This window comes from Furipterus horrens, unplaced genomic scaffold, assembly GCF_987537825.1.
Source record: "Furipterus horrens unplaced genomic scaffold, mFurHor1.1.pri manual_scaffold_12, whole genome shotgun sequence".
Classification (NCBI taxonomy): Eukaryota; Metazoa; Chordata; class Mammalia; order Chiroptera; family Furipteridae; genus Furipterus; species Furipterus horrens.
The window spans coordinates 6,800,685-6,825,934 of record NW_028327182.1 but is presented as its reverse complement, the minus strand read 5'-3'; the positions used below and the strand labels follow the sequence as shown (position 1 = coordinate 6,825,934).

Here is a 25,250-nt window from a genome sequence, read left to right as displayed (position 1 = left end):
GGTTGTGGCAATTCTGGCTTTTACAGGCAGCGTAACAGTGTGAAGGCAGCCATTCCCATGGCTCAATGTTCCCAACGTAAAGTGCCAGGAATTTCTGTCTTTTCCTGTCGATTTCTTTATTTTGCCTCTTTGCAAGTGTCATAGTTCTTGTTGCTCCTTGTCGAGTGTTTGAAAACACACCTGTTTCATATATGCTGTCCAGTTTTATAACTGCTTATACCGGCTGGCAAACCCGCAGTCAGTTTCCCCACCACGGCCAGGTTCCGAAGTGCTTTTACACTCTCAAACATGCATTTTCACCAGATATTCATTATGTATGTAACATACACTTTTTAAAAATCTTAAACTTCCAAGGTGGGGAGAAAAAGTTAAATCACTCGCCAGTTTGCATAGCCACTGGGTAGGAGAGTTGAGCTAGTAAGTAATACTGTTTTATGACAAATACTGTATTTACTCTACCAAACCTATCATTTCAATAATCGTCATATACTTTTATTATGATTTTGGCTTTCTATCATATTCCCCCTATCTCCTGAAACTGTATCTTTCAAATTATTTAATTTTGATAAAATAATTTGCTCATTGAAAGTTATGAAACAGTATTAAAGATATTTTACAATTCATGTATTTTACTAAAAGTCTAGATTTTGCTCAAATTATTCTAAATTAGTAAAGCTAAGTCATCTAAAGGACACAATGCATTCCCAATGGAATGTAAGTGACCACTGCCACACTTCAGACTGCAGGGGATTCTAATATGCTTTCTCTGAATACTCCTTCCTCATTTATTTTTCCCTCCACTTCTTCCTCTTAGCTGTTCAGCACAACTTAGTCCATAACAGATTTAATAGTTACTTTTATGCTGCTTCCTACTGAATCCTGTGGTTTCAAGTATAATTCAGTTTTCTAAGAGATTATAGTATTGTGCTGAACATCATAGTAGATAATTTGAAAGGCAAGTGATTTAAAGATATGCCAGCATGCAAATTAACGTCTGATACAAAAGGCTTACAGAATAGTGCTTCAATCGAAATAATTAAGATGACCTAGGTAATTTTGGAAAAGTCTTCAAGTTTCTTAGCTTTGACTAGCGCATTGATCCTTTTATGATAAGAGAGTTGGACTTTATTATAAATAAAAAGACATGTCAATTTGACTAAGCCCCTTATAAACTCTTAACATTGATCAGTAAAACTAACCAAAAGAGGCCCAACACTGACATGCATCTCATGGCACTGTGTTACAGAACAAAGTCTACCCCACGTCACCGCAGCGCGGGGAGCTTCTGTGCCCCAGGACCATGAACCAATGAGGGAGTCCGTGGTTTCCCAGGGAGCTGCAAGGAGAGGCAGGAACTGACAGGGCTCGGGCCACCTCCTTCTCGGGATGGAGAGGACCCAATCCTGTCCACAGTGATGGCTGATGTGCTGAAGACCAATGACTTTAAAAATGAATAGAAGTTTTTTTTTTAAGCTATAACCTGCTTTCTTAATAATAATTTTTAAATATTTATATTTTCCTAATGGGTTATAATAGTTTCAAAATCTCAAGTATGAAATAATCTCCCTGTCTCTTTTTCTTCCTTAATCAGGCTCTGAACCAATTTCTGACTTTTTTTTTTACACAATTTCTTTGTCAGACTCAGTTTCAATCTTGCCATTTCTACCCCAATTTACTGTCATGAAGTGACCTCTTTCTCCTTTGAGATTCTCTAGGAAGTATCTATATACTTCATCATTTAGAGTATTTTACTCTTTTCTATTCATATTACTCAAAATCTGTTCAGTAATTCTTTCCTGACTCATCATAAACTTATGTATACATACCACATAAATTCCTGGATTGGCTGGGTAAACGTAAGTTCATTCATATGTTTTGGTAGAGCCTCAGATGCCTAATTTTTAAATCGGGGACAATATTATGCACTTCACTTGGGAGCTGCAAGAATCAAACCCATCATCTGCATTAACTCCCATGACAGAATTTATAAACTCTGAAATACTGACATAACAGTTACAGTAATGCAAGAAACCCGCCATACATTCTGAACAGATTTGCCCAGTGCATGAACTCACATGTACAATGGAAATAAATGCTTGTGATACATCATGTTCTTCTGCAATATAGTTGAAAGCCCGCCAAAGGCCCACTCCAGCATCATCTGCTCCGTCAATTTCATCATCTGTATTAACAATGAACACAAAACCGATTCTGGGAAAAGAAGATGAACAAGGAATGTCACTGCTACGCCTTGAACCACAATAAGCCACGATTTAAAACATCATTAGCCTATAACATCTAAATGGAGGGAATGCATTAGTGAATGGAATAGAGGAAATGTCATTGTTTAAAAAGGTTTGATTTGCAAAGCCTAGTCACCAAAATCTTCATATCTGACAGCTTCCTCCAAAACGTATACTCTCTGGTAGTGACACTATGAAATGACTGTGTTTCTCTGGAAGTGGGGGAGGAGAAAAGTGGGCTCTAAACACGACCACAGAGAAATGGATCGATCTCTAAGTTCCCAACGTGATCAGATTATCCTCTCAGGAAGAGAGACAAGATCACTAAGCAGCTCTGATGAACAGAGTCTCTCATAAAATCACATGACACTTCACAGCCCACAGCCATGTTGTCTCGGGCACTAGAGAGAGACCATTGCTTTGAATTCCACGTTAATACTCCATAACACAACATGAACATCACTGGGTTTCCTTCCGCTGACAATTTGTTATAAATTGACAATTACCTAAGAGGAATTTTATGAAAATATAAAACTTCGGCAAGTTTTATAAAATCCAAAGCATATTCTTGAGCAGGATCAATAAACAGAACCTAAAAGAAAGTAGATAGTTTGTAATCATTATTTTGTTTTAACACTTCTGAATTTTCATGAAGTTCACATTTAGTCTACTTTCTATAGCTAATAATATAAAACTCAAGGTTTTTAAAAAGAAATTCCTAACAATTCTAAAGAATTTTGAGGCATGGATATAAGAATTTCAGTTTAAGAAGGGTTTCTAAAAGCTGTGCATCCAAATACAATAACACACAGAATTTAGTAACATATTACTCATTTTCTTTTTGAAGCACATCATAAAGTAATTTTTTTTTACAAAAGTAAATGTTCTAAGTGTTCATTGCACTTTATTGTGATAAGTTGTTAAAGAGGAAAGAATAATAGAATTTTGAGCCCCTCCTCAAGCATTAAGATAACTGATCACTCTAGGCTGATGTAGTAAGATATTCACTTCCTACACACACACCCACACACACACACACACACACAGCGCCCCCCACCCCCCGTAAGGCTGTTAATGTAGTAGTAATGAATTTATAGGCTAAGATGATAAAATGCTATCGATGTATTTTTCTGTGAAATGTATGAAATCTTAATCATTAGTTCTTAATAATACAGAAGAAATAAAATGCAGAAGTAGCCCATCAACTTAATACTGGTATTACTAAAGTAGATGAAGTCTGTGTAACAATAGATGAAGTCCGTGTAATAAGGGGCAGATCACGTGGCATTGCTGACTTTTGATACCTACTCAGACATGCCACTCAAGCTTGATGCATCGGGCAAATATTTCCTTCCTTATTACTCAGATGCCTATTTACCAAGAGTAGGGTAATCCAAAAAGAATGCTCATATCTTTATAAAAATGCATATAAAATGTGAAAATATGAAACTCACCAAATTATGAAAATTACGCCTTATGGAAGGTATTTTTCCCGGGAATATTGGTTTCAGAATTTCCTGGCAACTTGCAGGCCACGTAACGTACAAATCATCATTTTCCAAGTCATTAATCCACTAGAAAAGAACACAGAAATCTGTTAAAGCTTTATTAATACTTAAATCACATTCAAAGGCAGGTTTCATGCTATCAAAGGACAAGCAGAAATGTACACAGAATTTTCTATATTAGACTGATTAAATATAGGAAGTCAGTTGAATATTCTTCAATTAAGAACACATCATATCCAACAATTGTATATTACCATGGCCTTTTACATGAAGTCCCCCCCACCCAACACTGACTCCATTTTACTTGTATATTTGTTTTTTATATTAGAAAAATTGAATTGTATGAAAATTATTCTCCATACAACCATTTAAGAGATAAATATTTATCTTAATTATCAGCAGTATAGGAGGCAATGAGGTCCTTCGCCTTCCCTCTCCAATTTAAAGCCTTAGACGTAAGAAAATTAAATGCCTTTTAAAAGCTACAGAACACATACTAACTAAAGTACACAGAAAATAAATAATGCGAAATCCAAACAAAGTGGAGGAGAGGTGAGCCACACTCCTAGGGAAGGGCTAGAACGGGGCAAAGCAAACCCTGCAGAAAACCGGCGGCTTCTGGAGTAAGCCAGACAACGAGTCTGGGAGGGCGTAACCAAGAGAGAAGACAGAACTAAATACACACGTGAGAGAAACGAGGGAGCGGGAGGGATGCAGGGTTGCTCACGGCTGTCAGGAGGGCCCTGCACCACACAGGGCAGGCTCCAGGGGGAGACTTCTGCAGGCAAGAGGACAGGGAAGCGGAGGGGCGTCCCCTCAGTTTCCGACACTCTCAGGGGGACCACAGGGCGTCTGAGGAGGAACAACCGAATGGCGGCAACAAACCCCATCCTGGGGGTTAGCAGGTGTGACGGGGATCAGGGGTACAACCTGTCCTGGTCTCACTGAGACAGAAGGAGAGCCTGGGCCTCCCCGGGAAGGCCAGGAGCAGGGAGTCTTGTTTATTTTTCTGGTGGAGTCCGTGTTGTGACTTTGTCGTTCTTGTTTGTACCTTTAAAGCTGGAAACGATACTGAGCTAGCGAGTAGGGGTTCTCGTGAGGAAATGCAGATGATGCGGGGAGGGGGGAAGAAGACACAGAGGGAGAGGGGATGAACCACTAGTTTTACTTCTTTTCCTGAGCTCTGCTACACGACCTTTCAAATTCCTTAACTTTATTCTAAAGCCTGACAATATCTGGTTTTATATTAAGTCGTACATCTACTAAAGGTTCTGCCACAAGGAATTACATGTGCACTTACCGTTATTGAAGAATGTCTGATATCTAACACATAGTTCGTGTCCCTCACGTGTGAATTTAACTTTAAGAGCCGGCTCATCTCTCCTCCGCTGAGCCCCAGCCTGTGAAGGCCATCCATCCTTTTCCCTTCCAGCTTCAGCATATCCAACATACTGCGCATCGAAAAGAAAAGAGGTACGTTTTATTTCGACGTGCCAACATTTAAAAAAAATCCCTTAACGTTTATAGATTTTTCAAAGCAACAGAAACACGTTTCACTGTTATTTTTATTACTAGCAGGGAAATGTATAATCATTAAACCCATTAACAAATAAGGCAAGGAGTTCTAACTAGTTATTCAGGTTAAAGTTATGTTGAGGGTTGTTTTTTGTGTTTAGTAGTTAACAAAATCTGATTTAAAAGATAAGACAACAAGGAACAAGGTATATTGATTATATTCCTTACCAAAGAAGCAAGAATATGCTCACCCCTGAGGCAAGCCAAAAATGAAGGGAAAAATATACTATACCACTCTTTCGCTAAATCTATTGTAAAAACATTAAACATGACCTAAAATATAAAATTTTAGTAGAGAAAGCCCTATTAAAGCATGACAGTTCACATCTGTTTAGAATACATATTAATATTCCTAATTTTATATACAATTCGATAGCTCTTAAACATGATAGCAAGTATTACTGATAAAAATAACAACATCAATAAATGACCCTCTTGTCTTCCCCTTTCAGAAATGCATGAAATCAGAATAAAGCAATATATGGATTTTAGAACACAGTTTTTCAGGAAGAAGTAGAGAGATACACACAGAAAACTTAGAGATCTAATCCCTACACCCTGAGGAAAGCTGTTTTATACGTGTTAGAAGCCGACCTGTATAACTTCAGCTCTGCTAGTGTGTCCTGGACAGTTCTGCCACTGCTTTGCAAGGCAAACTTTTTACCACAAATAAAAGACCCACGAGGAGATGAGGACAAAGAGAGCCCGAGCGTGTACACCGCGAGCCACCACCTAACGATAAGACGCGGCCTGGGCTGCAGCTCCGGCTGCTTCCCGGGCGGCTGACGTCCTTGGCCCCTCGAGTCTAAACGTTCTCACTTAGAAAATAAAAATGTGGGAGTGCACAGCCAATGTTCTCTCCATTTGGAAAGCTTTATATTGATTGATCAGATACTTTTCTTCTTTTTTGCATGATTTTTAAATTTAATTTAATTTAATTATTTTATTTTTTGGTTTTTCAATTACAGTTGTCCCATTCAGATACTTCTTATGTAATTGAGTTTAAATATTCCCCATGGCTTTCATAGCTATCATCTGTGTTATTTCAAGCTCGTTTCCAAGGAAAACTCTTTTAAGAGAAAAACCAGAGGTTACAAGGCACACGGGGAAGTGTGTGAGGTTTCGAATCCTGCGGCCATTTGCTACCCGCGTCCCTCCGTTTGCGGGAGGCCCCTCTGAGTCTCTGTTTCCCGTCTACGTGAAGAGAACAGTTACAACCCCTTCATAGGGTACTAGTATTAAATTAGTTTGCTCCTGGGCATACAGTGGCCTTCAATCGGCAGTAGTTTCCTCCTTGCTTTTCTTAAATCAAGGATTCTGAAAATTGATTTAAAAAAAAAAGAAAAACGGATTCTTTAAATATGCTAGGTTTATTTATCAGTAAAAGTCCTTGTATTTCCGGACTCTCAAATAATTCTCATGCTTCTTTTTTAAAATTGTTGTTCTATTACAGCTGTCCCCCCTTTCCCCCCCATTACTCCCCCCACCCCGCCCACCCCTCATCCCACGGTCATCCCCACCCCGGTGTCCGTGTCCATGGGTCAGTTACACGCGTTCCTTTATCATGTTCCTCGTTTAAATATGTAGTTACTCTTTAGATCTGCTGAGAACCCTTCCCCGGCTTCTGCTGCCCTTGAGAGACGAGACCCAAACTGCAGACCGGCTTCAACACTGGGCCCTCGCGCAGCTGAGGGACCGCCGTGTCCCCCGCCTCCTCTTCGCGCCCGGCCCCGGCCCCCCTGGGCTCTCCGTGTCCCCCAGCGCGCTGCCCGGGCCGCGCCTCCGCCCCTGCACCTGCCCGACTCGTCCTTGCGGTCCTACCGTGACTGCCCTGCAGGGAGAGGCCTGAACTCTACTGCTCCTGGGCTCCTGGGCTCCACAAGAACCGATTTAAATCTCAGGTTGCAGACCCCCAAAGCGTCGCACTTTATCTTTTATAAACCGTATCACACTGTGATTATTTAGCGTCAGTTATTCCACTAGACTCTAAGGTTCACTTAGGCAAGGCTTCCATCTTGTTCACCACAATACGCCAAACATCAAGTCGTTTCTATAGAATAGAAGGCACTCGGATACTTACTAAACTGAATTTTAAAATTTCGTTGATTTTATAATACTGAATTTTAATGTTGCTTGTATTAAAAATACATATTTACCAAGAGGTCGAAAGAATTCTAGGCAAATGACTTCATCGAGGTGCAGACAAACGCACACAAGTGGAACTCTCGAGACACCTGCGCTAGTTCTGTCTTCCCGGTGGGTGTGTGGAGTGGCCCTACTCAAGCACGAGCAGGCCGGCTATCAAAATGCGCCACGTCCTCGCTGTGCCAGTTTCCGTCTGGCCGTGTGGGTGGCTGAGGGCTCTGCTCAGCGATAAAGATGTGTCCGTGGCTCTAAGGTGGATCATAAGGCACCATTGACGGAAATCCTCAGCTTTACTCAGCCCTGCCTGCCTGGCTCCCCGGTCACGGCCGCGGCCTCCTGCTGCCTTAGCCGCCCCGGGGGTGAGAGGAGGGCTCGGGCAGAGCCTTGATCGAACCAACAGGGTCCTGACCCAGGAGGCCTTGGCTCCTTCCTGTTTCCAGGGCCAGAGGAACAGGGGCTGGGCCATGGGGCCTATCAGCCCCCACAACCCAAAGCGCAGTGAGAGACGGGAGGTAGGAAGGAAGTGCAAAACACTTATTTACCTCCCAAACTTTTTTTTTTTTTTTTTTTTACCCCAAATGGACCTCTTTCTAGATCCAGGATAAAACTTCAGCAACATGACATTTTTCCTCCTTTCCACTTCCCTGTACCATTTCCTTCCATTCATCCACCTCTTCACAATGATTTTACCTACATGTTCTGATCTTTTTCTGAGAACCTCTTTGATTTTTTATTTGGTTCTAAAAATGTCCGAAGTATAACTACTCTCACCTATTTTCTTTTCTGTAGGGAATTACAGTAGTTACAATGGATCACTTCGAGGAGGAACAAAAACATACCACACACGCTGCAGATCACTAATTACCAGGGGGAGGAGCCAAGGGCGTTGTATTTCTTGAATAACCTACAGTCTCTCTATAGTAGAACATCGAAATGTTCCTGCCATGAAAATTTCCCCATACATCAACACAGAAACTTTCCACAATCTACCATTTCACTGCTTTTAAAAACCTGTTTTCACGGCTCCTAAGCATAAAGGTAACTTGTCCTGCCAAAGGTGACAGGTCAGGAGCTAACAACTGCCATCCCACCAGTTCTGTGTGTCGTCCTTATCTTGTGCATCTTACGTTATCATTCTCCCAGCACTAGGCCCAAGGATTCAACTAACTAAAGAGAAAAGCTCCATTTGAACTGCCTCCTCTATTTCTCAGTCTTTCCTGTGTTTTCCTATATATTTCCAAACTGGTGAGAAAACACAAGCAATTTAAGTTCAATAAAAAATATTCAACTGAATTAAAACAATGTCTGAACTAAAGTACTATGCTTACAAAATTCATTTTATATTCCAAATATTAATTTTTAAGGTACTTCTATACTTCTCTTTAGAAATAAAATAAATTCAATTGATTTCTCATGTTTTGGTCCATGACTGATTTATGGGCCAGTGGCATGAATAAAATACTATCTAATTCTGCTCTAGAGTATTTTTGAAGTTTTTTTAACATAAGGAAAAAGAGAGCACTCTGAATTCTATAATTTCAAATTTCCTTTTGAACAGATACGAGTACTTAAAATTCTTCCTGTTAATTTCTTCCTTCTGAAGAAACATCTCACGTTCCTTTCAGTTCCTTTCCAGAGGGAAGAGCTCCCTGCTGCTCAGTCCAATGCCAGGAAACTTTTCTGCTAAAGGATAAACCTCCTCTTCAGTGAAAGATAGTTTCAAATAATGGGATAAGTACAGGTCTAAGATTCAGAAACTTCAGTGTTCTCATCTGAAAAAAAGTCTCCAAGGTTTTTCCCAGCTCTGACATTCTAAGACACTTACAAGAGTATTCTACAAAAATAACAGAAATCTTTTATACAATCAAATCATGTATCTGCTTTACCTTTAAACTGGCTACTTGAATTTTGACAAATACTAAATTCAGGACGATATTTCCCTTTATATAAACCCCAATTAGCTTTTATCAATAATTCAACACTCACCTAAAAGGATCATGAGCATCCACATTCACACGAAGTCCATTTATATACAGACAAGCATCCCCTGGATGAATTTCAAATCTATTGAGAAGATCCTTGAAATAGAGCAGATAAAAGTTAACCTAGTCATATAATAATAGTGACCTATGTTGGGAGTCTGCAAAGTTTTTATAGAGTCATGGAACATTTTAGGCTCTGCCAGCCACATTGTCTCTGATACAACCACTCCACTCTGCCCTGCAGCACAAAAGCAACCTAGGACAATACAAACAAATCGGCGTGACTGTCTTTCAGTGAGACTTTTATTTATAAAAACAGGTGGCAGGCCAGATGGGACTTACAGGTGGGTAGTAGGTTGCCCACTCTGATCTCGTGATGGGCATCTGATGACAGGCTAGAGATGCAAATACTTGAATATTTTGATGTTATAATATGTGATATTAAAGTTCTAATGCTATGACGATTACCTGCTTCCTACATATTATATATTGTGTGTGTGTGTGTGTGTGTGTGTGTGTGTGTACACTCACATACTCAGAATTTGACAGCTGGCACATTCCTACTACTTAATATGCCAGGACTCAAAACTTTGGTGTACGTGTAAATATTTGGAGATCACTCTAAATTCAGTGTTCACTGGCTTTTCTTTTCATTCGGTAAATATTTGTCAAGTGCCTACAGTGTGCTAAGAATAACTCCAGGCAGTAGGGCAGTCATAAAAGTAAAAAAAGTAATGTCCTTGCCAGTACAGCTCAGTTACTGAGATCACGGTGAGGGAGTCAGAGCTACTCCAAATGTTCGTTTTGCTATTTCCTAGTGGTATGGTTTGGGCAAATTTACATAGCTTCCCTAAGTCTCAGTTTCCTCACCTGTAAAATGGGGTACACTTACATCTATCTCACTGGTTTGTTATAAAGTGTAAATATATTATATACCCATGTCTAGTCAGATACACAGTACTCACAAATAAAGCCTTTGTTATTAGTATTATTGGCGTAGGTACATTGATTTAGGAGAAAAGCAATTGTAAAAGAGTGGACTTTAAAGAGATCACATACTAAGCGACCTAATAGAGATTTGTATACATCGTTCTTGAAAGACAGATGAAGAAACTAACTGGAAGAAATTCAGAGAAACCTGGACAGACTTAAAATTTTCTGTATGTTTATCACGCACCTTGACAGAGGAGTAACAGAGAAGGGAGAGGAGGAACTCAATTTGTAACAGGAAAGAAAATATTTCCATTGGATTTACGCAGAACACTGGCAAGAGAGTAAACCCTAACATGCGCGGGTCCGTAGGTAAAACACTGGTTTGTCTCCAGGTCGGTCTCATGCTCTCCCGGCACTGCATGTGGTTCAGGCAACGCCATCGTCGGCGGAAAGGACCTCAGGCACACGCTCTCCCCTGGAGTCCTAATGCCCTCAGGAATATTTAAGGCAAGCCCGGTGCTTTGAACGAAGAAGAGGCTCACAAAGGGTAATAAACTGAACTTAACTGCTGAAATACTGTCAGTGTACTGGCTACTGACAGGTTCTTTCTCCTTCCCCTGGAGAGGGAGCCTTAAATCCTAGTAAATGACCCGGAGTGTGTGATTCAGCCTTTCTCAAATGAAGGGGCAAGAATTCCGTTTCCAGCGATCGCATGAACCAGAGATCCCGAAATCCACTTTTCAAAATGAAACATGAAAAGTGACAGATTAAAATATTCATAACATCCTCTAAATGAATGGTTTAGCTTTTAAAAGGAAAGATTTCTCCTAAGGGCAGAGAAGTGGTAGAAATACAAGTCCAAGGACACAAACACTACGAGGTCCCGAAAGCTTGGGTTTTCAAGGGCTGGTCTCAAAGGGCCGGGGAGCAAAGCCTTGGGCTCTGCAGGGCGGGGGGCAGGGTCAGTGGGAGACCTGTGCTCCACTCGCCGGGAAGAGGGGACCCAGAAAACAAAATGCCTGCAGACACAGCGCGGACACTTGCTGATCTCACCCGGGTGGGGAGGAACAAGCCTCCATAACAACTCATTGCCTCTGGGTTATCTTCACATGGATTTGAAGCTAGATTTCTCACTATTTTTAAAGTCCAAAAAATATGTGCAGACTTTTTATTTGCTGTGGAATTAAGGTGGGAGTGCTCTTAGCCTTTGAGTAGAAACAAATACAAATCACTGTGGAGAAATATGACTTCACTCCAAAAAAGAGGGAACAGTGCACTGCCAGGGAGTCCTTTAACCGCCTCCGGGGCTGGGCCATCACCTGGGGCCGACCATTCCCACCTGAGGGGCTCGCAGGCGCCTGGCTGAGGTTATAATGGTGAACTGGTCTATGAACAGGCCTGGAGGTCCCTAGCCTGAAACTACATGCAGTCTGAATTTGAAATTTGAAGTCAAATCAAATATAAATCCAAATAGAGGGGAAGTATTTTTTTCAGGATTTGAAAAGAAAAAGATTCTAAAAGAATGTTTTACAGAGGAACTTTGGGAGATGTTATTGTGATCAAGGGAATTTTTCTAGAACTGTAAAATCCCCAAATTCTAAGTACCATACTTACAAAACTCAACAGCAAAGAAGCAAACAACCCAATTAAAAAATGGGCACAGGACTTGAATAGACACTTCTCCAAAGAGCACACACAGATGGCCCATAGTCATATGACAAGAAGCTCAACATCACTAAGCATCAGAGAACTGAAAATGAAAACCACAACGAGATACCACCTCACACCTGTCAGAGCGGCTGCATCAGTAAATCAGCAAACAAGTGCTGGTGAGGACGTGGAGAGAGGGGAACCCCCGCGCACTGATGGCAGACTGCTGCAGCCTCTGTGGACAGCAGTGTGGAGAAACCTCAAAAAATTAAAAATGGATCTTCCTTATGCCTATTTCTGGGACTATAACTGAAGGAACCCCAAACACTAATTCAAAAGAACATAAGCACCCCGTGTTCATTGCAGTGTTATTTACAATCGCTAAGATATGGAAGCAGCCCAGGTGTCTAGCAATAGATGAGCGGATAAAACAAATTGGGACATTTACACGATGGAATACGGCTCAGGCATAAAAAGAAAAAAAATTTACCCTTTGCAACAGCATGGATGGACCTGGAGAACATTATGCCAAGGGCAATAAGCCAGGCAGGGAAAGACAAGCACCATACGATTTCACTCATATGTGGAATCTAATGAACAAACTGAACTAACAAGCAAGTTAGAAACAGATTCATAGACGGAGAGCAGATGACAGTGGGTGGGGGAGCAGTATAGTGGGTGGAGGGCCTGAGCAAAAAGGAAAAAGGACTCATGGACCTGGACAACAGTGTGGGGATTTCAGGAGGGAGGGGGTTTAAGGGGACTAAATGGTACAGTATCCCCTCACTTATCGTGGGTATTACATTCCAGATCACCCCGCGAAGCAGGAACCTTACATTTATTCTACACACTTAAACCTACGTAACTTTAACAATACAGTATACAGTACTGCAAAATCCCACGATAGCAAAAAATCCACGATAAAAAATTAAATACAATATTTTTTTAAATCCTGCAATACAGTGAGGCCGCATGCAATAAGTGAACCGCAATATAGCCAGGGGCTACTGTAATGGGAAAAAATACAATAAAGATTAAATATTTAAAATTTAACAATTAAAAATTAAAACTTATAAAAAGGAATTCAAATAAACCTGTTGATTTTTCTGTATTTCCTTCTTCATATGTGGATTTACAGCAATTCTGCTCAGAGACCTGGGGAAACAAGCAACAGTTAACTCATTCCTCCTTAAATGTGTGGACTAATCTATAGTTCAAGGTAACAGAATACTCTGTAGTAAACGAACAACTCTAAAGGCTTCGTGGCATTTCTCGCCGGCCTGTCTGACAAGCGGTCCTGTGCCTTTCATTTGACACAGGTGTTTGACTCAGGCGTAACAGAGACTGTGAAAAGCCCACCTACACTAACTGTGTGCATTAAGTACCGTCAGATCTTGCTTACTACTAGATACTTATTTTTCAAAAATACTTGGTTAAAAATGCTATTTCATGGTGTTTTTCCCATACAGAGAAATTTTGCAGGAAATTATCAATGTCAAGATATGTGTCAGTGCAAACTGGCAATTTTAACCTGGGATCTTTATCAGAGGATACAAGTTACAAGATACTGATAGTACTGACTTCACATATTCAATCTTGAAGAGTTTGTAATTCCCTTATAATTTTTAAAAATTAAGTCTATTAACAGACCTAACTCTTTAGAAAGCTTAGTTATATATCCGTCAATTTTATGCATAGAATAAAACAATATAAAAATTAAAAGACTGTAAACATGAAGTTCTACTTTAAGTAAAACTGAAGTAGAAAGGTGTATCTTGAAAGAAGCTACAGTGCCCTGGCCAGTGTGGCTCAGTTGGTTGGAGCACTGTCCCGTGGACCGAAGGGTCGTGGGTTTGATTCTTGGTCAGGGCACACTCCTGGGCTGCGGGTTTGGTCACTGGTCAGAGTCATGTCTGGAAGGCAACTGATTGATGTTTCTCTCCCTCTCTTTCTCCCATCTTTCCTCAGGTGAGGATTAAAAAAACACACACACACACACACACACACAGTTAAGTGCACATTGTCTAAAATTTGCCAGAATTCGAGATACATTAGATAATGCAAATTTTTCATTCCTTTAGCAATATTTCAACAAATATTTACTGATTGTTCCCTTAGTGTTTCAGAGATATGCTCACGTTTATAGTTTAGCCATTAAACAGTACTAGCAGAGTTTGCCAATTTTTTTTTAAATGACCAACCACAAATTAAGACCTGAGTTTAGCAACTGAACCCTTCAATAGTGATCTGACTTCCTGTCAAAGAGCACATGAAACGTCCTCTTAAAGCTAACATTACTTCACTTTATTTGCATTTGATCAAGTAATTTCGAAAGCTGTTAATTAAGAGGAATGTGGCTAAACATAGTAATTATACACACGCATATTTCATGTTTCATAATGAACTGACTTCTCAAATTCTTGACTGTTTAAAATTGAAAGTTATATCAATATATTCATTCTTAATATGAAAGTAAGGTGACGAACCTCTCTACTTGCAGGCTATCATGGAAAGGTTCTCGGTAGCTTGTGGCCAACAATGTACTGTTTGTTTATCTTATCAAGGTAAAGAATATCTAGATAAAATTTAGTCAGCTGTGCTGAGGATAAATACACAACACAGTGTTTGAGAAGACAGGGGTCCCTCAGCACCCTCTGCTGAAGAAGAGACGCTGTAAGCAGGAGGGCCTTCTCCGTCTCCTCTCAACAATACACCAGAGCTGCACTTGGACTCAATATAAGCTCACTTATTTAATATTTCACTGGTTGCTCATAAGTTTATATTCTGTCGTTCCCAAGCCTCACAATACATGGTAACCTGACCTGTATGTATTTGTTCTTTTTAGATGTGCCAATGTATTCCCTACTGAACTGAGAAATGTGTTAAATGTAACATTAGTATTTCTGGAAGCAGCTCAATTAGACACCCTTTCCGTAACAAGTATTCCACAAGATATTCCATACAATTAAGAAGTTACTAATTATTTGGAATCTAAAAGGGCAAGAAGAAGATTTGGCTATACTTTTGGCATAGATCTATTTAAAATAATATATACTTTTCATCATCCTCCATGGCAAACAGAAAAAAATATTACATTTTTATTTATTACTTATACAAGATTTTTATTGGATTATCATATCTCCCTGTTCAAATTTAAATATATATTTTAATGAATTATTTTTTCCTTTCCATTGGCCTCTAATTCAAGAGTGCTATTTTGTAGTATGTGTGCATAGGTATGTACATGCCAATATTCTATTCTAGTAAAAAACCAACAAACAAAATGAAGAAAGGCCCTGACTCTGTAAGCCCTGTATATACTAGAATTAATTGACATCATTATGCTAAGTGAAATCAGCTATTTTCATAAAATTTATTTAATGGAAAGAATTCTGGCTATAAGCAAACTAATAAACTTTATTATACCTGGCTTTTATGGGGAAGTTCTGCGAAATGTCTTTCATTAATTTTAAGGCATCATAAACTGGAGTGGCCATTATTTGAGAAGCTGCTTGAAAACTAAGATCTGGAAGGAAAAGATATCATTAAGAAATCTAGCGTAATGTCATACCTTCAGAAACATTTCCAGGTAATTTACATAATTTACTCAAGCCTTCTGGCTATCTATTCTTGTGTGGATATGTGAATGCTCTTATATTTAGCATTTTTCAAAAATTTCACATGGGAAGGCAGCACTTATTTCCAATTAAGGTAAATTTTACATTTTATCAATCAGTACTTATCATTTAATACTTAATACTTGTTTTCCACAAATCACAGTATAACTTCAAAAAGAGATATATGAAAAGAAATGCTGATGCAAAGCCATTTTTTCTATATTTAAGTTAAATAAACAAGCAGGAAAAGGCTCTGACAGAAAGAATAATCAAAGGACGGAAAACAAAAGTTGAAAAGCCAATTCTGAAAAGAACTTTAAGGAGGACCTGATGTTGAACTCAGCAAACACGGAACATTCCCTTTCCCTTCCAGTCTTGTTCTACCTCGATACTGCAATCATACCAAATCCCTAAACGTGGCCGCATTTGACCGGAAATGACAGTTCTAGGAGAGAAAAGCGGGTGCAGCTTACCGCACCCTGAGCCCGGGGAGGGGCAGCACGGGCCGGCCTGCCCGCGCACTGACTTGGTTACATTACACCTTCGGTTAGCACCCTCTCCTTAAGAAAAACACAAAAAACTTTCCACGATAATGTTTAACCTTTTAAACCCTCTCCTTTCAGCTTAAGGGCTTTACATCCACGCCCCCCAACCCCCGACTGCCCTTGTCGCCCGGATACGCCACACCGCCAAGGCCATCGCTTTAATGCTGGCCTCACTGTTCCGGGCCGCAGGCCCGAGCCCCAAACCTGCGCACACGCTTCACAGTCGCTCGGGCTGACGGCTGGAAGTCTCAGAGCCTCCCGTGACTCCTTTCTCCTCCTTCATATTCTCCAGATCCAGCTTTCCTTCCCACACCTTCACCCCAGTCAGAGTCCAACCTCTCCTTCCTCGATTTCAATGGTGTCTCAGAACTGGATCTCCTGTTTCTAGTCCACTCAAGTGTAGCTTACCAGACACTAGGAAGGTTAATTAAAACTAAGCTGACAATGCATGTTCTGCTTCCAAGCCTCAAAAGCACTCTATCACTTATGATTTTCTACATTATGGGTCCCTTGGAGAACATTCTGAAGGAGAAGAAAGCAGACGGGTACTTGCCTATAGCCGGAGGAGTTGGGAGAAATGGGAGTAACTGGTAATGTGTACATTACTTCCTTTTGGGGGTAATGAAAACACTCTAAAACTGGCTGTGGTGACAGTTAAAGAACTCGGAAAATACATTAAAGCCCACTGAATGGTACACTTCAGACGGGTAAACTACAGTGATGTCAGCTATATCTCAATAAACTGCTACATTTTTTAACATTGATGAGAGATGGGATCAATGTTGTGGATCACACGGAAAACATGTCCCCATGACCTACTACAGTTGACAAATAATGAAAACAAAATTACGAAGTGTAAAGGACTGACAGTTCAATCCAAACCAAATTCCGGCCACAGAAGTTCTGCTCACGGGGTGGCAGCAGAGAAGCCGCTCTAAGTTCAGAGACAAACGTGCAGCGGGCAGCCTGTCTCATCCAAATTCTAAACAGAAAACTAGATTTAGTTCTGGTTTCTCCTGACCTACGAGTTACAATTTTTAATCAGTGTTACAGATTCCCTGAAATGTGATTTAATACTTCAGATGAACCTCTAAGACAAATTGGCATACACTTTAAAAATGATCAGATAATATCAAATAACTACATTTATATGAATGTTAAGTCTTACAAACATAAAAATATAATCTGCTCGACGGACAATGTTTTAATTAAATATTTATTTCCATAAGAAATAATGTAATAATTTATATTATTTAAATCAGTGATTACTTTCTATGAAATAAGTTGTATGTGAAACAAAAGCTTATTTACTAAAACGGGTCCGTTACCAAGCCGCCGTGTTGAAGCCGACCGGAATACCGTACCTTGTAACTCCCAGACTTTCAAAGGCACCATTTCCTTGTCGCTCTCGATCAGGTATTTCTGGAACGCTGTCAGGTTGTCCCTCAGCTCTGAATACCTTTCTCTGCATCGGGATGTTAAGTAATGTTAATTACCATCACTTACTACGAATCATTATATAAGCAGTACGATTTAAAAATTAACTTCCCCTAATAATTAGGTACAAACTTAACTGTTCATCATTAAGAGAATTAATCATGATGCAACTGTATCTGCAGAACTTAAATAAGGAAGATGATATATGTCTCTTTTTTTTCAATATATAAAACAAAACAAAACCTGGAGAGATGTAGTCTCTCTCAACTGTTAACATGTTAACATTACCTATAAGAGATCCAAGGGTGAGGGCATAACTCTTCGTTTTTATGCTATATAGTTTTTATTTTAACATTTCATAAATTAAAAGTACTGCTTTTATAATTTAAAATAAAAACTATTTTATAAGAAAAGACACTAATGCTTCCTAAACAATCTTAGAGTTTACTCTATTTCTGAAGTTCCATGTTTGAAATGTATAAAAAGCTAAGATAAATTTGCCTAACCATAAACACATCCAGGTATCTTTCAGAGTGCCAAATAATAATGCAGTAGAAAGACATTTTACTACACATATAATCTAAAGTATAATCTTCTCTCTCATGAAATGAAGACATAGTGTCATTTCAGATTTAAACAGAATTTTAAACACTAAAATGTTAGCTACCATCACAAGTTATAAAATATATATTTTCAGCACTAAAGAGAAATGAAGATATTAATAAGTGAAAAATATACAGAACATATGTACAGAAACTGATTGTTATAGATAACAATATACATAACAGAGTGTCAGAATCTTGCAATTTGATTATAATGTGGGACCACATTTTACAAATGAATCAAGACTGTTCTGATAATGAAAAAGCAACAAAACTTCAGAAAAGTTCACTACAAATTACGTTAAGCCCTCATTTCTCAAAGTTTTAAGTTATGGAATAATATTAAGTTTATGTGAGTTATATAGTTTTTTTATATTTAATCTTAATATTTTCACTGCTAAATTATTTATGTTATTCAGGCAAAAATACATTATTCATAAAATACCTTAAAGTAAAGGTGTTTTGGGGGTGGGGGCTTGCCTAAATCAACTGAGAAATGGTGTAAGAACTGACTTTGCGTATTGGCTCTTTTAAAAACCATCTCTCAGGGCTGCAAAGGCTTTTTGGAGGATGCACAATTGGTTGCCATAAAAAGTTAAGTTTAAAAAAAGAACAGAGCTATGGATTCCGAGATGCTGAGACAGAGCTGCCAATGGAATACAAATGTTTGGTTACCTACTAAATAAATACCTTAAGGAGAATAACTCTGTTCTGCAAGATGCGTTAGCTTTTTAGGCCGCCATGGTCTACCACTTGGGCCCTACAGTGCAGAAATATGAGTCCTCTGGGTGAATTAGCAGTCTCCCAAAATGTGCCCCTTGCGTCATGCAGGTCTCTCCTAACCCGACATGCCCTGCGGGTCCCTCATAAATACTTGCAATACTAAACCGGAACTAAAAGTATGAATATAAAACAGTCATTTTCTCTTAATTAATTTTGCCTTTCTATTGGAATCAGAGGCTTTCCCTGCTTATGAACAAGAGAAGGCACACACAGAACGACGACGACCCCCACTCCCGAGGATTCAGAGCGCACTCACCACCCTCGTCCTCGTCTCCGGTTAGCGGTGCAGGGAAAGAGGAGCACACCTTTAGTTGCTCAAAGTTTAGTGACACATGGATGTGAAATTAAGACCAGATGTTAAAGGTTTTTAGTATGAAAATCTGTGGCACAGAAATGTAGGGAGAGAAATTTTCTCTTCTTTTCAGGTGCAAAATTTTTTATTTTTTCATGCTAAATATTAACTATGATTTTTGTAACCTATTGTATCTCTAAAAGATTCTATAGTTTTGATTTAGTTTTTTGTCAGAAATAACTCTGATCATTGTCAATTCCAATTTTCTAATCAGAGTTATGAGTTAGTGATTACTTTTCAATTGTGTGTTTTTGCATTAACTGTGTATTAGTTATGTAATACATAAAAACAATTATATGCATATTTTAAAAATGTGAAACATAAGCCAATGCAGCAAATTCCTTTAAAAACAACCTCAAGAGTATAATATAATTTTTATTTAATTTCATATTTACTTTAGTTTCTCAAAGAGAAATCCTTGAACTTCATTTGCTCCAATCTCATCTTCAACAGCAGTATTAGTCACAGCTATATTTTGGGAAAAACCAAACAAACAAATGAACAAAAAAACGAAAACAATTTCAGATTGGGAAAGAAATATGTAATGAAATATCAGAACTAAAAATGAAATTAAATTCCATTTGCTTTACTTTGTTTTTTCTTCATGGATCAGCTTAATGGCACACGCTTGCATCCTGAGTGTGCACTCTTTTCAATTTTTATTTCTTTTATTTTATTAAATTTATTGGGGTGACGTTGGTTAATAAAATTAAAAAGGCTTCAAGTGTACAAATGTATGCTACATCATCTGCATGCTGTACTGTGTGTTCACCACCCAAAGTCAAGTCTCCTTCCATCAGCATTTATTGCCCCTGCAGCCTCTGCTACCTCCACCCGCCCTCTTCCCCTCTGGTAATAAAAGATTTTCATAAGTTTATGAAACTTCTCTAGTTTTTTTGGTCTGCAGAGTTCTTCATCTAGAGCTTGCATTTAGTACCCACAGCAACTGGCAGCCTGATTTGCAGATCACAAAGCTAACCCATCTACTTCATCTAAAGAAACAATTCCCAGACCTCTCTCACCCCACTTCACAAAAGAAAAAAATAAACCCCACCATCTTCGGACAAACCTTCCCAAGGCAGCGAGTTCCCCGTGAGTTTCAGGCTTCCTGAAATACTGATGCCCTTGGATCCCTGCGACCCCTCACCCCACCCCGGGGGTGGCTGGGCACATCGGGCCACCAGGGCACCTGGGCCAGTCAGCTGGAGCCATAAATAGCTTCGTCTCCTGCCGCAGAGTAACTCAGAGTATCATTTTTAAATATGTTGCTAAAAAGCGGTTGGCAAGTGATTGGGTACAAGCAAAATAAAATGGTACTTCCGATTTTTAAGTAAGTTTATTATGAGAGAACAATACGGTGGAACCTTGGTTCCCGAACTTAGCTTATCCAGAAAGCTACTTGAGAAGCGATTTGTTCAGAAACCGAGCCACACCCATACTTGCACCTTCTCTCCTCTGTCACCCGAGAGCCACGTGACTGGTCACGCAGGTGTCGGCATGAAAAGACCGTTGGGTCTAGAACCGGAGTTCTGTTCAACAACTGAGACGTTGTTCCTGTGAACAACTTGGCCAAGCACCGAACTGTTCAGGATGGGAGATGTTCGGCGATCAGGGTTTGATTGCAACATTGAATATATTTCTTTCAGATTACAATTCAATTCCAAACTCAGGAAAAACATGTTTCGCCCACCTCCAGACTCATATTAACACAAGTACGATTTTAGGCATGAAATTTTTTGGAAAACAAAAGTATATAAGCCTCCAAACTTTCATCCTACTCAACTACAGAGAGAAAACCTACTTTTAACTTGGGCGTCATCCAATGTTTCATATTCCGTACTCTTCACTGCAAGCTCCACGCCGTAGCCAGATAAGTACATGTTCCGCGATGCTGGTTTCTGTTTGAAAACATCGATTTATAAAAAAAGAGAAAAATATTTACTCAAATACCTTCTTTTCAATTCAGTGTAACTGTGTATTAGGACATGAGGGTAAATGGCTAATAATAAAACTTTTAAATCACTGAAAATTACTTGGGGGATATTTATACTCTCTTTAGACAGTCTATCATGGAACCAGAATTTGGTTGATGTCCACTTCTTTACTTTCAAAAAACTCTGAAATGACTGTTTTATTTACTTTTATATTGAAAAATATATCTGATCTTTTCCTGTTATGCCATGGTAATTTCCCCATCTCTCCCATGAGTTAATTAACAGAGGACCCAATACAATCAAGCTCCAACAAAACTGTACTGCTTTTGGGAAACACACAAGATTTGCTGAGTCAGTAAATGGGATTCATTTGCAAACACTGGAATGCAGAGGCAAAGGGAAGGAAACCCAGTGCCTTGACCAACCTGATTCCACTTTTCTCCGTGTTTCTCGATCGATGAGTAAAATACACGCATGCCACAAATCAGTCTCTATTCTTCCAATGAAGGGCAACAATTGCCTAACACCGAGTTGGCTGAAGTATTTATGATAAGAATTTTGACCTCATTTCCCCCTTTCCATAAAGAACAAATATAAAATGTACTCCAGAGATAACCCTATCAAAGAAGAGAAGTCACCACATTTTTTCAAAAGGTAAGCACTCTTACTTTTTTGCAACAGCATGGATGAACCTGGAGAGCATTAAGCATTATGCTAAGTGAAAAGGTAAGCAAGCTGAATGAATATACATAATATATTTGAAGATGTCTAAGTTTCTTTCTAGCTTCTAGACTGAAATTCTTACCAGCTGTGCTACAATCACTATAATGAGGCATATTTGTTCTCAGGTTAGGAAATCAGTATGACCTAGTGCTCAGCCAGTTCCCTGGAATATGCTGTGTGTCGGTGCTTAATTCAGGTTTGCACAGGTAAAATGTGTAACCCTAAACATGATAGAGGGAAAGGTAGAAAGAAGAGGGAAGAAGAACCTTAAGAACATATTGCTATTTTTATTCTCTTCTCTCCTCCTTAAACTTTACCCCCAGTCTTAAAAAATGTGATACCAGAGTGACTATTCCTGTACTGCTCTATTTCCAAAGAAGATGATGTAGGAATTAGTTTTAGATACGCAGACAAGTATTTAACACTGCTGCCCACACTAAAGTGTGCTTTGCTAATTTTTCAGGCTTAGCTATAGTGAAAGATGGAGTGAGAAAACTAGGTTGTTTATAATGATAGTACTCTGATAGAGTTGAAAATCCTTTAATGACTTTTCAATTTCATTTAGCTCAATTTAAAACTACATTTTGACTATTCACACACAAGACAATCAGTTGGTGGCTAAGCAAACCAAAGCTCTAAGTCCACACAATTTGTTATAGTTCATAAAAGAAATGCAATTTCACGTAATCAATTTCCATAATCAGTTCTGAAATATTATTAGCTCCTCAGTAATAAAGATAAATGTTTATTAAATTCATATTTACTTTCTCCATTTGAAAATGTATTAATATAAAATTTGAACTGTAGTTTTTCTTTCCCCACAAAAAGGTAGCTGTTCAAAAAGTAGCATAAATAAGTCTATTTGTATTATAATTACATGTTAATTACATTTACAGTGTAAATATTTGGAATGTACAAATATAAGGCTATAATTTGGTGTTACAAAGTGCCCAGAGAGTTGGCGAGTATGATTTCACAGAAGCATATTTAATAGACACATCGTCCAAAGAATGACGAGGGATGGAGGTTCTCAATAGATGAGCGTACTCTCTGGGGGCCTGTTAGAATCACTTGGGAGACTTTTTTTAAAAACAGAAACGTACACTTCAACCTCCCACGTCCATTCTTATTCTGATATAACTGACGTATGACACTGTACGAATAAGGCATACAACATAATGACTTAATAGATGTACATACTAGGAAATGATCACCACAATAAGTTTAGTTAACATCCATACCTCACAGTTATACTGTTTTTCTTGTGATGAGAACTTTTAAGATCTACTCTTCGCAACTTTCCAACATGTAATCCAGTATTGTACCTACAGGCACCATACTATACATTACATCCCTAGAACCTGTTTATCGTATAACTGGAAGGTTGTACCTTTTGACCACGTTCACCCATCATCATGACCCCACTGCCCCCACAACCACCAATCTTTCATGAGTTCAGTTTGTCTCAGATTCCACATATCACTGAGATCAGTCAGTATTTGTCTTTTCCTGATTTATTTCACTTAACACCATGACCTCAGGGTCCATTCACGTTGTTGCAAAAGGCAAGATCTCATTCTTTTTCAAGGCTGAATAATGTTCCATTTCTCTCTCTCTCTCTCACACACACTCACACACACGCCATTTTGTTTATCCATTCATCCACTGATGGACAAACAGGTTGCTCCCATATCATGGCCACTTGAAGTAATGCTGTAATGAACTTAGGGGTGCAGATATCTTTTCAAGATAGTGATTTCATTTCCTTGTGATGTATACTCACAAGTAGAATTGCTAGATATGATAGTTCTGTTTTTAATTTTTTTGAAGAACCATCATACTCTGTTCCATACTGGCAACACGAATTTACATTCCCAACAGTGTGCAAGGGTTCCCTTTTCTCCACATCCTCACCAACACTTATCTTTTATGCATATTTTTTGATAACAGCCATTCTAACAGCTGTGCTGTGTCTCTCCCTGTGGTTCTGATCTATGCTTCCCCAGTGACTGGTGGTGTTGAGCGCCGTCCCAGGTATCTCTTGCCATCTACATGTTTCCTTCAGAAAAATGTCTGTTCAGGTCCTTTGCCTATATTTTAATTGACTAGGTTTTTTGTTTGTTTTGCCATTGAGTTGTATCAGTTCTTTATATATTTTAGATATGAATCCCTTTTTAGAGATACAATTTGTGAATATTTATTTCCAATTCCATAGGTTGCCTTTCCATTTTGTTGGTTTCCTTTGCTCTGCAGAGGATTTTGTTTGATAGAGTCCCCTTGTATATTTTTGTTTTTATTGCCTTTGCTTTTGGTGTAAAATTCCGAAAGTCGCTGCCAATAGCAATGTCAGGCGCCCTCTTCCTACCTCTCTAAGGAGTTCTGCGGGGTTCAGATGTGATGTCGAAGTCTTTAGTGCGCCTCAGGCTAGTTTTTGTGAGTGGCGTTAAGATAGGGCCCGGTTTCATTCTCTTGCATGTGGCACCCGTTTTTGCCAGTACCTTTAACTGATGAGGCTACTTCCCACTGAGTATTCCTGGCTCCTCTGTCAAATATTAGTTTATCATATATGACTGAGTTATTTCTAAGCTCACTATTCTGTTCCACTGATTAATGTGTCTGTGTTTATGCCAATACCATACCGTTTTGATTACTACGGCTTTATAATACAGTTTGAAGTCAGAAAGTTTATCTTCAGCTTTGTCCTTTTTTCTCTGATTGCTTTAGGATTTAAAGCTACTGCAATTAAAATGTTATATTTGTGTAGAACAAACGTATAAACATTAATGAAACAGAACAGAGAGAGTCTAAAAACAAACTTGCCTATACGAAAAGTTGGTGTATAATGGCTCAGAATAAAGACTTCACTGTTCAATTAATTATGGGAGGACCAATGATTTTCACATGGAAAAACTAGAATTGTATCTCTACCTCATATTCGAATACACTTCAGACAGATTAAGGACCAAAACATAAGGAATGGCATTTTAATTCTCACAAAAAAATACAGAAGAATGTCTTTCTGACACCACAAGGGAAAACCATTATAGAAAAGTTGGATAAACTTGACACCATCAAATTAATATTTGTGCTGAAAAAAAGATGTCATAAATAGTTTTTAAATATAAGATGATCAGAAATACACCAGAAGATGTTCACAAAGTATGGAAGAAAAGGTTAGGATTCAGAATATATGTTTTAAAATCTATCACTGAGAAATCAGA

The 25,250-nt window shown here is 38.9% G+C and overlaps 1 protein-coding gene across 1 annotated transcript in view; it reads right to left on the bottom strand.

The window, feature by feature from the left end:
* The window catches only part of UGGT2 (UDP-glucose glycoprotein glucosyltransferase 2), a 96,671-nt gene that overhangs the window by 58,088 nt on the left and 13,333 nt on the right, over positions 1 to 25,250 (bottom strand). Inside the window, exons 6-15 of the mRNA XM_090258401.1 lie at positions 21,174 to 21,270; positions 19,768 to 19,840; positions 17,563 to 17,663; positions 15,463 to 15,562; positions 13,131 to 13,191; positions 9,458 to 9,549; positions 5,052 to 5,202; positions 3,698 to 3,817; positions 2,750 to 2,835; positions 2,076 to 2,211 (exon numbers count right to left, since the gene is read on the bottom strand). Coding sequence (XP_090114527.1) covers positions 2,076 to 2,211; positions 2,750 to 2,835; positions 3,698 to 3,817; positions 5,052 to 5,202; positions 9,458 to 9,549; positions 13,131 to 13,191; positions 15,463 to 15,562; positions 17,563 to 17,663; positions 19,768 to 19,840; positions 21,174 to 21,270 — 1,017 coding nt within the window. The remainder of the gene's footprint in view (positions 1 to 2,075; positions 2,212 to 2,749; positions 2,836 to 3,697; positions 3,818 to 5,051; positions 5,203 to 9,457; positions 9,550 to 13,130; positions 13,192 to 15,462; positions 15,563 to 17,562; positions 17,664 to 19,767; positions 19,841 to 21,173; positions 21,271 to 25,250) is intronic.